At 37.8% G+C, this 15,454-nt stretch overlaps 1 protein-coding gene across 1 annotated transcript in view; it reads right to left on the reverse strand.

The window, feature by feature from the left end:
- Nucleotides 1-1,079: 1,079 nt before the first annotated feature.
- The window catches only part of DYNC2H1 (dynein cytoplasmic 2 heavy chain 1), a 167,238-nt gene continuing 152,863 nt past the window's right edge, over nt 1,080-15,454 (reverse strand). The window contains exons 88-89 of the mRNA XM_035542461.2: nt 5,958-6,074; nt 1,080-1,681 (exon numbers count right to left, since the gene is read on the reverse strand). Coding sequence (XP_035398354.1) covers nt 1,523-1,681; nt 5,958-6,074 — 276 coding nt within the window. The 3' untranslated portion in view covers nt 1,080-1,522. The remainder of the gene's footprint in view (nt 1,682-5,957; nt 6,075-15,454) is intronic.

Genomic DNA, 15,454 nt, shown 5'->3' on the forward strand with positions numbered 1-15,454 from the left:
TATTTAAGGGAATTGAAAGCACGGTCTCCCTCACTAAAACTTATTTCCTCTCCCAGTGATGTTTTACCAAGAAAGTTTAGTATGACAGTATTTTTTGGGCAGGTACACGCATTGATAGAGTGATTTCTGATCTGTTGGAAACGTCATCATTTTCTTCCAAAATTTTCTTAACAGACAAGTATTTTCTAATTTTGCCACATTTTATTCTTCATATTCAAATATATAAAGGAAGAAATTATCTGAAAAGTTGCAAGGAAATCTATTCTGTTGTTAGATTGGATTAAATTTTAGAAATGTAAGTGCACTTGTAACAAATTATTTTAGAACATCTTTTTATTTGGAGGAGAATTAAATGGGCAACAAATTAATTGATCTTCAATTAGGAGACAAAAGACGAAATTTAAGGGAAAAACAATAGAACAGACAGAGACTTTCTTTGGGAAGCTAACCTGGAGATGCAGCCAACTCTTTCACTGCCTTCCTTCTCCCTCCCTCAAACCACTAGTGAAAAATAGCATGCGAGTGAAATACAGTTTTAATTTAAATGCTACATAAAGAAAAAAAATACGAAATCAGAAGTGTCAGAGCCAAGACATATATTTTGTTTTCCAAGCAAAATAAAAAAGTGTTTTCATGTTATTGCCTTCCAAAAATATCTTCATGAGATCATTCGGTAGCTGCAGTTAAAAATTAGACACCTTCTATTCTTATGTTGAGACTTTCTTCAGGGGTCTTTCACATCACACACCAAGAGCATGATTATATCCCTCTGTTAATCACCTAACAACAGAGTGAAAACCTCTTTTGATCATCGAAGGAATTGTTTGTCTAAATTGCGCATTTATGTGCACATTCTTACTGGAACTTAGTATGGTTTCAAAAAATGCTTTTTTCAGTAACTCCTAGATAACACCCATGATGATAGTCTAACTGAGTCTGTAACGTCACACAAAGTTTATGAAGCTTCTATTATTTACTACCAACTCAAAAAATAGGATTCGAAGTAAAACACCATTAAAACAGAATGAAATATTTATTCTCATTTTTATATTCAAGTAAAACATTCTATTTCAAGTAAGTTTTATCATATGCTTTTATTAAATGAGGTTTAAGAATTATTACAGGTAGGTAAGAATAATAACAGTTCAAAAAGTATTATGAAAAAATGATCAAAAAATACACTGGCTTCGCATTTACATACAATATTTATGGGACTGCACTGGGCAAAACAGTGCAGATTACAACAAATCTGAGAAAGAAATACATTGCATTACAGTCTAAAGAAATAACCCAAATTAACAGTTTGCTTACTAGTGCTGTTTTAACATTTACAATATCTCACAAAGGTACAATGAAGTTCCATTCAAGTAGAGTTAATTTTAGATAGTGTTTAAAAAAAAAAATTATAAACCATTGCTTTAAAAATCTATAAGCAATGAAACTGAAGGATTTTTTTAAACATGAATAACTGAAATGTTTAAACGATTCTTAACTTCAAGAGCTAATTTAATGCAATCTCAGATTACTGATTTTTTAAGAATAGAGCAGCTCCACATTGAATCCACTGGTCTTGGTTTCCTCCACAAGGTACATCAATATTTGTCACCACACGGTCTCTCTCCATGCTAGTGTAGACTGGTAAAGTTATACATTCCTCCGGAGAATATGGACCGTATGCATCCTGTCAATAAACCAGTACTTAGTTATCACTTAGAGAACAAAATATGAGAAAAGAGTAATTTTCAGTGATGTGGTATCCAAAGCTGGATCCTAAGATAAAGTCTAGACAGCAGCCTTTGATACACAACTCTTGGTCCAGGCTACAAAGGAGAAGGATTACTAACAAAGCGGAGACTTTAGAAAATTCACTAGACTACTCCATATCTAAGCCCCTTAAGTTTTCTCTCCAGTTCATTAAACTGAAAACAGAATAATGTATCTAATAGGAGTGATCTTTTAAATTGCATATCAAAATCTTCATTCAGAAAACAAAAAAAAAACAAAACAAAAACAAACAAACAAACAAACAAACAAAAAAACCATGTCATTAGCTTCTGCAAACCAGGGACAAGGGAACAGTTTCCAGAGGGTAGAAGCCCCTTGGGAGCACCAGTGCTGTACTGCTGGGGCAGGCTGGAGTCCTGGGGCACCAGTGGTCTTGGCAAGCCCTGCTGCTCCTCCTGCAATGCAGCCCCAGGTGTGATCTGCACCTCAGCTACTTGCAAGTGGGATACTTCAGGAGCTGCACCAAAAAAATCTTAACCCAGTCTTCCCAAACTACCTTCTGTGTTTAACAATGATGTTTAAAAACAATTAATCCAAACAAATTATCGTCTGATACAGAGCTACTGTACCTTACCTCAGAGCCTCAGAGGGAATCTAAAAGTATTAACCATGATTCAGTCAGACAAGGACTTTAAATAAAAATAAAAAGCTCAAATTCCCCAATCCTTTCCATATACTTTTTGCTCTTCAAGACACAGATGCACGTGTAAAAATTTCTCTCTTTTTTTTTTTTTTTTTTAATTCCTTTCATACCAACACTGATCACAGTTGCAGCTGGGGTTCTTTGGCACTTCTGGGAAACAGGTTGTTTCCATTAAGTGCCTAAGCAGGAAATTTTCAAGTTAAATTTAAGCATTCAGATTTGAACATTTTGGCTGAGTTCATTTATAATTTTGTATTCTCCTGTGCGTGTACTTTACTACTGCACATTATTAATAGTACTGCTGCTACAGAGACTACAACTATGCTGTAAACACTACGTTGGGAAGGACATCAGTTGGAGCCACAGCATTACCTCTCAGCCTGTACCCTGATGCTGCACTCTTGAGAACAATTACAGTTCCTCTCCACTTTCTGTACTACAAAGTGTGTGCACTTTGGACGTAATTTCCTCCTCGGGCTTTGCACAGGTCATTGTACCTTTGCATGATTATAGAACGGAGTTCAAAGACTGACTAGACTTCCTACAGCATGTAACTCAGGTTTCAACCCATCATGTACTTATTTTATATAAGTAATTGAGGGTTTCATTCAATTCATATATATTAAGCATGTTTTCCTCCACACGCAAGATTTCCCTTCTTGTCAACAGGAAATTGTCAAAATGTTTTCAAGAATCGAGCAATAAAGCAGCACATGTGTCAGAAAGGACTTTGAAATAAAAAAAGAGTTGCTTTTTTAATGCAAATTACATCAAATGCAAGTTAGTTAAGCACCATTATTAGAAAATAAGTAGAAACAGAAAAAGGAGACATGCAAACAACTGTTTCAAGCACTTTGCCCTGCATGTTAAGTGTTAAGCCATTTCTGAGGAGTTTTGTTGTTCCTTTTGAAAATCAAGTTCCCTTGTCTTTTGAACACTAGTGTTTAAAACCTTACCACATTTATCCCTTGGTTAACACTACAGAGGAAGAGAAAATACTGGGAAATTTGAGAGGAAAATGTCAGCCAGAGAATGGTCTTTAAGTACAGCCAAAGCTGGGAAGCCCAAAGTTGGCAAGTTTGCTTTCCAAGACTTCTTTTTAACACCCTTTTTGTGTTGAAATAGCTGTTCACATACTTTTCTCAATTCCACTGATGTTTTACAGAATCACATTATTTGAGGGTTAAAGCCATTCTGTGAAAGGCTTTATGAACCACAAATCCATATGTCCTTCCTTACATGCACTCCAAAAATTTTCTTTGTCTAGCCTGCTTCACACACAGTTTTATCCTACTTAGTCCATTACAACTTGGGATCTATCCATGAATTAAAACCAGAAAAGGCCTTCACAATTTAATAAGTACTATGTTATTGCTTAAAATACTCAATTTTTAACATTTTAGCATTTTGAGCCTTTTTATGGGGAGGTATCCAGACAAATTCTGCAGACTGCTTTTTTTTTTTTTTTTTTTTTCTGGACAGTTCACTTTAGTTTGATGGAAAATGACCTGAAAGCATTGCTTTACAAATACATAGATTTTTGCTCACCAGATTTCATAAGAGATATTTCTGGGGAGAAACTCATAAGATAGCATGTTCTACTTCATACACTCTTCTCCTGTGGAGAGGATAATGAGATCAGGGGAAGTGCAGAATGACGTCCCAGTTCTACCTTTCTGTTTGAAAGCATGATGTTTGATCATGGTCAATTCCTACAGCGAAGCCTATAGCAAAACAACTAAAGGGCATTGAAAATCAGAAATACTTTCCTTAGAGATACATTATATTTAAAATCTGGGCAGTTGGCAAGTATTGGCTTGTGTTGTAAAATAAATACATTTTTTTTCCAACACAAAAACTTCAGCTGCTATTCTTTCAAGTATGAAGTACATTGGAAGCAGCTTCATTATCTGATTACTGATCTCACTTGTATGTCTTTACAGGCAGATCTCTGCTAATGTCACATAATACCTTTGAAGTCTAAAGAATATTGACTTTTATTCAGAAAAACACTTTAGGAATCTGTTTTATCTCTAACAGAAGCTAAACACTTTTCAAAAAAAAAAAGATAGGGTTACTTATAATCCTCATCTTCAGTAAGCATAAGATAAACATTTGCTGTTACCACTTAAAACAAAGTATATTGCCATCTTCTCCCTCCCATCACTGAGTCAGGTGGTTGGTTTTTGTGTGTGTGTCTTTTTGTTTCTGTTTTTTTAAACATCCAGTATCTTCTTTGCCATCAAAGCTGGAAGCAGTAATGCAGACATTGGCTAGTATCTAGTTGTGTGTTCTCAGTCTAAATCTTGAGTGTTATACTTCTAATGTTGTGCTATAATGAAATGCCATGTTTACAGTGCTGGAAATAACAGTGAGAACAAAAAAAATTGTTGGGATAAAGCGGTGTGATAGCAATGGAGCTCCCTGCATATCTATCACAAGATACTATAAATCTCATAATCACCATCATTTTTTTACAATTACTAAGCTAATTCTAACTGAAAAGTCAACTACTGGAGTCCAGTGAGCTTTTTTGTTTAACATTCTCCTAACCAAACCAAACCTTCTCATCCAATGAGATTCATACTTTATGATGGAATGAGCTTCCTGAGATGCCCATCTTTTTCTGAGACCAAACAAGGGCCTAAGGTAACTAAACCGTATGGGCAAGTAACTTTTAGATAGCTGTATGGGTGAGGGAGCCCTGGCACAGGTTGCCCAGAGAGGCTGTGGGGTTTGGAAATCCTTGGAGATCTTCAAAAGCCACCTGGACGTGGTCCTGGGCAGCCTGCTCTGGGTGTCCCTGCTTGAGCAGGGGTGGGACCAGATGACCTCCAGAGGTCCCTTCCTACCTCAACCATTCTGTGATTCTGTAAATATAGATGCGACGAATTCTACAACAACTTTTCTTTTAAGAATGTAAGTATATGAATTTGCAATGCTACATATCCTTGAAGAAGTTCCACATAACTTTTTCCTTTTTTTATTGAAGACTGCTATTTTAATTAGAGAGTAGAAGCAGTAACAATTTTTACTGTTTGGATTGCTTAATTTTCATCTTACATAGTCCTGCAAGTGTTTGCATTTTTTAAATCAGTGTAAATAGGGGAAAGGCTTTATTTGGTTACAGATCACATTATGTTCTCTGACTCTTTATTGCTGTTATGTTTTAGTACAATGTTTAAAATTTAAAGAAAATATACTCTACCAATAAATACTCTCCCAAACTCATGTATACATTTAGTAAATACACTTTTGAAAATTGTAAAAAAATTTTAAAACGACAAGAAAAAATTATGACTGAAATAAAGCCTTTGTTTTAATCTGCACAATAAAAACTAAAAAATATTGACAAAGTGGTAATAAGTTCTTGTTTTATATAAAAGAAGTAACTTTTACTATTAAATATACAGATCTTTATTCTAAGATGAGGGAAAAAAAACAGGTCAGCAGTCATACTAAAAAGCTACTACACAGAGAAAAGCAAATTATGGGTCTTGAAAGTTTAGGGCTTTTAATAATTTAGTACCTGTGGAATCCAGGCCATGTAACAAGGGAGAACAGATGACACACTGGGAGAATCATGCAGATTTTCTGAAAGTCGATTTCCATCAAAACTGCAGCCTTCCATTTGTAAGCCACTGATCTGCCACGGAAATATGAAATATTGAAACATATATAAAAGACTTGAAACGTTAGTAATGATTACACCGTGCTTCAATAAACAACAATCCTTTTTACTGTGACCAAATTTTTAAATAACAGGAAGGCAATTATTGTAATGTCATGTGTGAGAATAGGAAACATGATTTAAAGGCTCAATCTGCATCATGCTTCGGCGTGAACTTCCTCTGATTTGGATTCACATTCTTTGAAATGCTAGAGAAAAATACCTGTAAATGTCATCACTTATGAAACTGCAGTTGCCTGGCAGTAGATTAATGGAAATATGATAGCAACAGCCAAGTCCACAATTATTACCATGTTAAGAATAAGAAAAGAACAATCACTGAAATAAGCATGACTTCCTGCTTGGAAGTCTGAGCATAGCTTTCAGAGAATGCAATGAACTATTACACAGTTTTGCAGAGGGAAATAAATAATTTTCAAATAATATGAGAGAAAATGTTATTTAATACAATTCAAGAGTTCTTACTTAAAGTATTAATTGGAAAAAAAGAAATAATTAAGAACCACATATTTATATAAGTAACTGTGCAATGCTTTAAATGTAACATGTTTTAAAGTGTTTACTTTTAATAAATGAGTACTTTCAGACTGAACTAATTCTTTTTTTTTTTTAACAAGTCTTGAATAAATTAATGACAATGATATCTATTTTGGATATCTTAAAAATAAAAAAATAAAAATAAATCATTATCTGTTCATCATTTTATTTTGCTAGTACAAATAATAATAGTTTGCCAGTATAAATAATAGTAATAATCGGTTTGGCCTGCTAAAGTGGTAACTTCAATTTTAGTAATAATAAAATTTAACTCAGTAATAACTTTTATGCAGCTTTTCAAAAGCTAATCTAAAACTAAAAATCTAAATCTAAATCTAAAACTGGAGCAGATGTCTAATGGAACCTACAATGTTGTTGTAATATCATATTAAGGTTCTGTAGTAAATAAATAAAAAAAATGAAGCAGGCTTGCACGAAATACAAGGATCATGAAGTGGTGCTGGAACTAGGACATACAGTGCTGTTGGAAACTGGATGAGTCACTGTATAACCAAAACAACAGACAAGAAATGGAGAAAACTATCATTTTCTAATCCATTTTCCCCTGCTAGAAATTTTTAGAAGTGTACATGGCACAGATGTGTGATGTTACAATGAAAGTCAGTAGTAGACAAGATGCAATGGAAATACTTTACTTAGGTAACTACGGTATTCTAAAATTATTTATTAGACAAAAAAGTTGCAGTTAAACAGTAATACAATGAGGGTTAACTGTCATGCTTCAAAGGCACTGTCTTCCTCCCAAGTGATGAATGTTGTTTTTTGGTTTTATGTTAATACTCTACTAACTGTACAGTAACTAAGCATACATTCTGCATTTTTAATAAACAATTATTCTCTTGATTGTAGATAGACTAATGCAGTCTTTACTTCAGAAACTTGCTTCTTTAAACTTGTGTTCTAGCTCGGGGCCGAGGGCTCTTCCTTACAATGTACAGGATATACATATATATATACATATTCTAACATTTGCAATTGCATTTAAAAAAGCAATAGGAAAAAAAGCTTTGTTTGGTCCTTGGACAAGATAGTGACTGCAGTAACATCCTTTGAAATAACCTGTGCTACATACAGAATAAGACTCACAGTAAAGCTTTCAAAACTGTGGCAAACCTGACTCATAAGAATCACAAGAGGTAAGCCCACAGCAGTATGACTTTTTCTCTATTTTCATTAACTTCTATGATTGTTATAACAAGGCCTCACTGAAATGAATTCAATTTTTCAGACATTCAGTTTGGAACTGCAAAAACATTTTTTCCTCCCTTCAACCTCTTGTCGAAAGCTTAAGATCTTTTCTTCGTCGTGAAAGCGTGACTCTCCTCTCCCTTCTCCTGCCAAGTTTCTTGTGACCTTTCCTTTGAATCTTCCCTAAGATTTTCAGGTCTGTCACTTTCAAGGTACAGTGTTAACATTTGGTATTTTGTACCATTTCCTTTCAAACTCAAAACCTCTCCACACAGAGAGGCTGGAAAAAGCTGCCTTTATCTAGTAAGAAAAAGCAGTTTGGGTGTCAATAGTCTTTAATGATAGCCTATGTACATTCCAGTACAACCTCTTCTGTGTTGCAAGGACAAAGAACATGAAGAAAAACATTATAAAGGCACAAAAGGAACAATATTGTACTAACGATTATACTGAGATTTGCCACAGACTTCTTCCTACTGCTCCCTGTTGTTAACCTCGATACCTAAGGCCTCACTTTATCATATGCACAAGTCCTAGACTACACTTTATCTCACTACACTTCTGATTGACTGCTTTCAAAGCACTTATTTATCCCTATCATAAAAGTATGAGAAAGATTCATCTCTCATGTTTTTCTTTCTGCCCTTCACGCATTCTGCAGGAAGTTTGGCTATGGAGGTTAGTTTGATAAATATGTGTGTTTGGCAAAGTTATTGAGGAAAGAATGGTCTGATGAAGAGGTTTTACAATTTATTGTTAGCGTGTTCAAAGGTCTGGCCATCCTGAACATCTCTAAAAGACATTTCTATAGAATTGGGTCGCCTATTGAAAAAACTCTTTCTACAGCACACGTTTCTTCTCTTGATATTGGCAGTTCCTTTGACATTGCAGTTATATAAAATAACATCGCTTGATCTCCTGGAAAGTTTCAACCAATCATAGAAACTCCTTTGAAGTTGAAGACCAAAACTTTGACTTTGATTCAATATTAAAAGCTATCGGAAAGAAAAAATACTGGAACAATGCATTTTCAAATACTGGTTGGCTGAATACACCCATAGCCACGTTCCCTTTTCTACGATAAATGGTATAGAGAAACTACAACTACTAGTACATGGATTTCACAGTATCTACAATTAGCATGTGTAGTATTTTTGCAGTCCACTTTGGAGTAATGGCTAGAGTTGACCATGATTTTAAAAGTTTTAATTCTCAAAAAGATAACGTAATTGGCATTTTGCAACTATTAGTGCTAGTTTAGTTTTGAATCAAGCTGTTACATGATACAGATAATTCTTTAAAATACATTTGTAGAAAGTGTGCTGATATAAAGTTTCAAAAACTTCAAATTCCACACAATTATTTTTTTCCTTACTATTTAATGCCACAATTTCCCATGAAATTATACAGACTACTGCAGAGTTCAGGAAGTCATATTTTTACTCCATTACCTCTACAGGCTTCTATCATGAATTTCCTGATATTCCAGATGGAGGTATACTGTAAAAAAAGACCTCTCAGGATGCCCTTTAATAGTATTTCTGACAATTGCTAAGAGCACAGCTTTGATATTAATGCTGATGTTACGTATTTGAATATGATATTCTCAGAACACATTTTTGTTTTTCATTATTTATATTAATCCATATCTGAGCTCATAGCATTTACTACCCAGAAAGTCTCTTACCATGTTTCTTCTTTTCTTTCATTTTTTTTTCACAATGACAGAAAATGAGATTCTAGTATCAAAAGGAATGAATACCTGCTTTTGTACGATAGAGCAATCAGTGCACACAGAAAATAAAAGAGGTATTTGCACATCAATTATACTGGAACAGATATACATTCTCAGTACCTTTTGTTAAAGTAACCCTAAGTGATGTTAAAGAAGGTGTAATTTTATGCAGATGATTCTAAATCAAATATTCAGCACATCCTACAAGGAGGGATCTACTTTGCATCATACCACTAAACTATCATCTGAATTAACACTGATACATTAAGATCATGTTTGATATGATAGTCTAGCAGACTACTAGAGCAGTTAGAAACTAAAAGCAAACTAAAAACACCTTCTCCCCATCTACCCTCGGGGAATGGGGAATGGGGGCTGTGGTCAGTCCCTGACGCTTTGTCTCCGCAGCTCCTTCATGGTCACTCCCTGCCCCTGCTCCACGGGATGCCGTCCTTCCTGAACTGAGCCTGTGGGGGCTGCCCACAGGCTGCAGCTCTTCCAGAACTGCTCCCACACGGCTCTGTACCACGGGGTCCAACCCCCAGGAGCAAACTGCTCCAGCACGGGTCCCCCACGGGCGGCAGCTCCCCCCAGACCCCCTGCTCCTGCGTGGGCTCCTCTCCACGGGCTGCAGCTCCGGCCCGGGGCCTGCTCCTGCAGGGGCTCTCCATGGGCCGCAGCCTCCTCCAGGCCACATCCACCTGCTCCACCGGGGGCTCCTCCACGGGCTGCAGCGTGGAGATCTGCTCCATGTGGGACCCGTGGGCTGCAGGGGGACAGCCTGCTCCACCAGGGGCCTCTCCACGGGCCGCAGGGGAACTTGTGCTGCGTGCCTGGAGCACCTCCTGCCCTCCTGCTGCACTCACCTTGGGGGCTGCAGGGCTGCTTCTCTCTCAGCTCTCACCCCTCTCTCCCAGCTGCTGTAGCACAGCAGATTTCCCCTTCCTTCAATCTGCTCTCCCAGAGGCCCACCCAGCATCACTCATGGCTCAGCTCTGGCCAGCAGTGGGTCCGTTTTGGAGCTGTCTGGAGCTGGCTCTGATCTGACCTGGGGCAGCTGCTGGGCTCTGCACACAGGCCACCCTTGAAGCCCCCCTGCTACCAAAACCTTGTCATGTAAGCCCAATACAACAGATTATTGTGAGATTTCCACCTTCTTTTCCTTATTAAGACAAATTTCAGGCCACAAAAAAACTTTTATAATTGAAGACAAGAAAAGCCTGTAGTTCCCTGTGTCTTCCTTTTTTCCCTTTTTAAAAAGGGGGGGTTCCCCTCTTCCAGTCAGCAGGAATTTCACCAAACTGCCATGACTTCTCATATATCATGGATAGTGGCTTGGCAACTACACCCACCAGTTCCTTAAGGACCCACAGATGTATCTAATCAGGTCCTGTGGACTTGTGCACCTTCAGGTTCCTTAGCATGTTTTGAGCCTGACCTTCTCCCACTCTGGGCGGTTCATCATTCTTCCAGTCCCTGCCTTTGCCTTCCGGGGTCCAGGCCATGTGGCTGGAGCTCTAGCCAGTGAAGACTGAAGGAAAATAGTCATTAATTACCTCAGCCTTCTCTATGTCTCAGGTGACCAGGTCTCCTATTTCCTTCCAGACAGGGCCCACAATTTCCCCAGTTTTCCTTTTATCACCAATGTACCTATAGAGCCCTTTCTTATTGTCCTTGATGTTCCTGGCCAAATTTAACTCTAAACAGGCTTTGGCTTTCCTAACCTGATTCCTGGCTACTCGGGCATTGTCTCTGTATCCATCCCAGGCTATCTGTCCATGCTTCCACTGTTTATAGGCCTTCTTTTTCAGTCTAAGCTTGGACAGGAGCTCCTTGTTCATCCATGCAGGTCTCCTGGTATTTTTGCCCAACTTCCTCTTTGCTGGGACGCATCGCTCCTGAGTTTGGAGGAGGGGATCCCTGAATATTAACCAGCCTTCCTGGTTTATATTTTCATATAAGAGAATGGCTTAAGAAAGAGAAACAAATTCAAGTTCATGCTACTTCAATAGTATCGTCTGAACATCTGACAGGTACCAAGAGGAAGAAAAACAGCAGGATTGGGTATATCTGTGTTTATCTTACAGACAGGCAGCTGTATAATCAGGCAGGTTCTGAACTGAAACAGTAAATCAGAATGAGAGGAAAATTTCCAAAGAGAACAAAAACCATTTTTTATGCAGACATGAAAGTATGTCTATGCCCATATACTATTAACTATTTACATTTGTAGATGCATACACTATAGGATGCCAGGAAACATTTTGCATTTATTTTTTTATATTCTGCACACAGCTGAAATGGAAACAACTTCTTTTGCTTATTAACTGAATTTTCTAAATGGGATAAAATTCTTAACAGTCTTGTCTGTGGTAAGCAGGCTATCAAATGAGGAAATAACAGTAAAGCACATGGCTGAGATACACAATGTCAAATTTGTGGCCCACTTCACTGAGAATCACATGTATTTAACTAGACCATATGTAGCCTAAGCTAGCAAAAGTAGATGTTATTTTTTGATAACAGTTTCCACCTTGCTTTCACAGGACAAAACATCCTGTTGTGATTGCACCATGTTTTATTCTATTTGAGTCCTATGTAAATGTTTGCATTAGTGAATTATACTCTGTAAAAAGCTGTACATTTATTCTAGTTGGAATTTCCTGAAAAAGCATTCCTGCTATTTTTTTACACATCTTCTTTCTACATTAAAGACCAGTGTACTAGAAGAGATCATCTTAATCAGCACTGTTGCTTTTATACAGTGATATAATCTTTACTAAAGTAGCTAAATTGTGCTCCTAATAACAACAGTATATAAGATTATGTCTGGAAAATCTTAAAATACCTCTTTCCTAAACCCTATGTCTCCTTGATACCTGTTTACTTAAACTTCCAAAATGTGGCAGGGATTTAAAAAAAAAAATAAAAAATTTAACTTCAGGCAATTGACCGAAATTACTGTAGCAGGACCACTGCAATTGCATTCTTTCTGCTGTCAGAGGAGAAAGACAGTTATTTCCTGAAAGTGGTTTAGCTACTCTAAGACCTGAATTGGTAAACGTACTTTCCTTGACAAAATAGAGCTGATAAATTAAAATTTCTGATTTAAGCATCAAAATGGATGGGATATAATAGGGCCCCAGCTACCACACCACGGCATGTGTTCAAGGACTGATGTATTCTGCTTTCTGAAATGTATTTTTTGAGTCCATGTTCCAAAATACACTCCACAGAATGGGAAGCTCCCATTCTGTAAGATTAACCTGAATTCTTGAAACTGTATAAACAACACTAATTTTAGAAGGATTAAAATTCATATTGCTTATGTGAACCAAGCTTAATGTGTAATTCAAAGGATCCTTATCAAAGGAGACACGTTTCAGAGGATGATTTTTCTGTATCACTGACATTCTTCTGCCTTCATTACAGCACATTTTAAATAAATAAGATGCTTAGAATTTAGCTTTACTAATGCAAAAGTTTGCTCCCAGTTTTTCATGTCCATGTGAGAAAAGATTCATGGAAAGGAATGTAAATGTTCAGCATGGCAAAGGGTTCCAACACCCTTTTGTACATCAAAGATTCAATGTAGCAGTGAAGATACTGGTGAATACATAATAATACAGATTCAATGAACATAGCTCTTACTGGGGAAAGGAAAATACTCAGAACAAGCGAGAAACACTGACAGGATTCTTACTTTACTAATATTTCAAAAAAATTGCCATATAAATTTACACATTAAAAAAATGATAACCTTCAATACACCTAGATATGAGTGTTGTTATAAACATCTTTCCTCAAATTAACTTTTAATTCTTTAGTTTCCAAGCAGCCACTTCAATCTAGCAACTGTAAAATACTGTAATATTATTTAGTATACGGAAATTCTTTATCCATGCACTTGAGACATTTGACATTGACTTCTGACATTTGTCAAAGGTGGAAGGATGATTTTGAAAAACTCCAAGCTTCTGGGATCTGCAGTTGTAAGTTAACCTAGAATAAGTGGTCTGAAAAACAAAATTCAATTTTTGCTCACTTCTATCGACTTAGAAGTCTTGGGTGAATATGGAACCGCAAAACATGCGATTAGCAGGCTGTCAGACTTATAGGGAGATAGACTACCCTAAAAGTCCCTTGGCTTATTTATCTACAGGTTGTAGGTGCCTGTTTGATTCTCATTAAATGAGGTAGACAACCATTACTCTTACTAAAAGATTGATTAATTTTCTAAGTGATATTTTCCAGTGCCACCAGGAAATAATTTGAAAATGTTCAAAAGACTGTACTGGATAAAAAACAGATTAGATAATTACAGTTATCTTTTCTGGACGTACGATCCCTTAATATTTTAGAAACATGAAATTCTCATGCATTTTGTATTAATAATTCTGTATAGTGTCAGAAGCTGACTGAGAACTCTGATATCTCCCACAGTCTTGCATCTGCCTGCGTTATCAGACTAGACGAGAAGTCCTGCCACTTGCTTTCTCTCTCCTAATCCTACAGAACTCTGCTGTAGCAGTACATCAGTACACAGTCACAAGGTGAGAGTCCTGCATTATTCACTCATGTTTCTGAAAAGAACGCAGCTGTAGCTTTTGTGTTTTGTTTTGTTTTGTTTTTATTTTTGTTGTGCAGATTGTGTGGGGCAAATCTGGAGGACTTCTACAATGGAGTTACTGCATTCGTGGATAGGGGAAGAGCAATGGACATCATTTACCTGGACTTGTGCAAAGCATTGGACAGTGTTCCTCATTGTGGTCAATAGCTCAGTGTCCAAGTGAAGATCACTGACAAGTGGTGTTTCTCACGGGTCAGTATTGTGACTGGTGCTGTTTAACATTTTTGTTGGTGACATGGACAGTGGGATCGAGTGCATCCTCAGCAAGTTTCCCGGTGACACCAATCTGTGTGGTGCTGTCGACATGCTGGAGAGAAGGGATGTCATCCAGAGGGACCTGGACAGGCTTGAGAGGATTGAGTTCAACAAGGCCAAGTGTAAGATCCTGCATCTGGGCCAGGGCAATCCCAAGCACAAATACAGGCTGGGTGGAGAATGGATTGAGAGCATTTCTGAGGAGGAGGACCTGGGGGGGGGTGGGTCATGAGAAGCACAATGTGAGCTGGCAATGTATAATAGCAGCCCAGAAAGCCACCTGTATCCTGGGCTGCATCAAAGGAAGCATGGCCAGCAGGTCAAGGGAGTTGATTCTCCCCCTCTACTCTGCTCTCGTGAGGCCCCACCTGGAGTACTGCATTCAGCTCCGGGACCCCCAGCAGAAGAAGGACATGGATGTATTAAAACAAATCCAGAGGAGGATCACGAAGATGGTCACGGGGCTAGAGAACGTCTCCTACGAAGACAGACTGAGGGAGTTGGGGTTGTTCAGCCTGGAGAAGAGAAGGCTCCCGGGAGACCTTACAGCGGCCTGCCAGTAGCTAAAGGGGGCTACAGGAAAGCTGGGGAGGGACTCTTTGTCAGGAAGCATAGTGATAGGACAAGGAGTGATGGTTTTAAACTAAAAGAGGGTAAATTTATATTAGATATAAGGAAGAAATTCTTGACTCGGAGGGTGGTGAGGCCCCGGCACAGGTTGCCCAGAGAAGCTGTGGATGCCCCATCCCTGGAGGTGTTCAAGGCCAGGCTGGATGGGGCTTTGGGCAACCTGGTCTGGTGGGAGGTGTCCCTGCCCACGGCAGGGGGGTGGATCTAGATGATCTTTAAGGTCTCTTCCAACCCAAACCATTCTGTGATTCTATGATTCTGTGCTGAACACATCTCTTTGAGCAGTATTATCATGGGCCCAACATATCCACTGGAATCAATACTCAAAATTCCCTACAA

This window comes from Cygnus atratus, chromosome 1, assembly GCF_013377495.2.
Source record: "Cygnus atratus isolate AKBS03 ecotype Queensland, Australia chromosome 1, CAtr_DNAZoo_HiC_assembly, whole genome shotgun sequence".
Taxonomy (NCBI): Eukaryota; Metazoa; Chordata; class Aves; order Anseriformes; family Anatidae; genus Cygnus; species Cygnus atratus.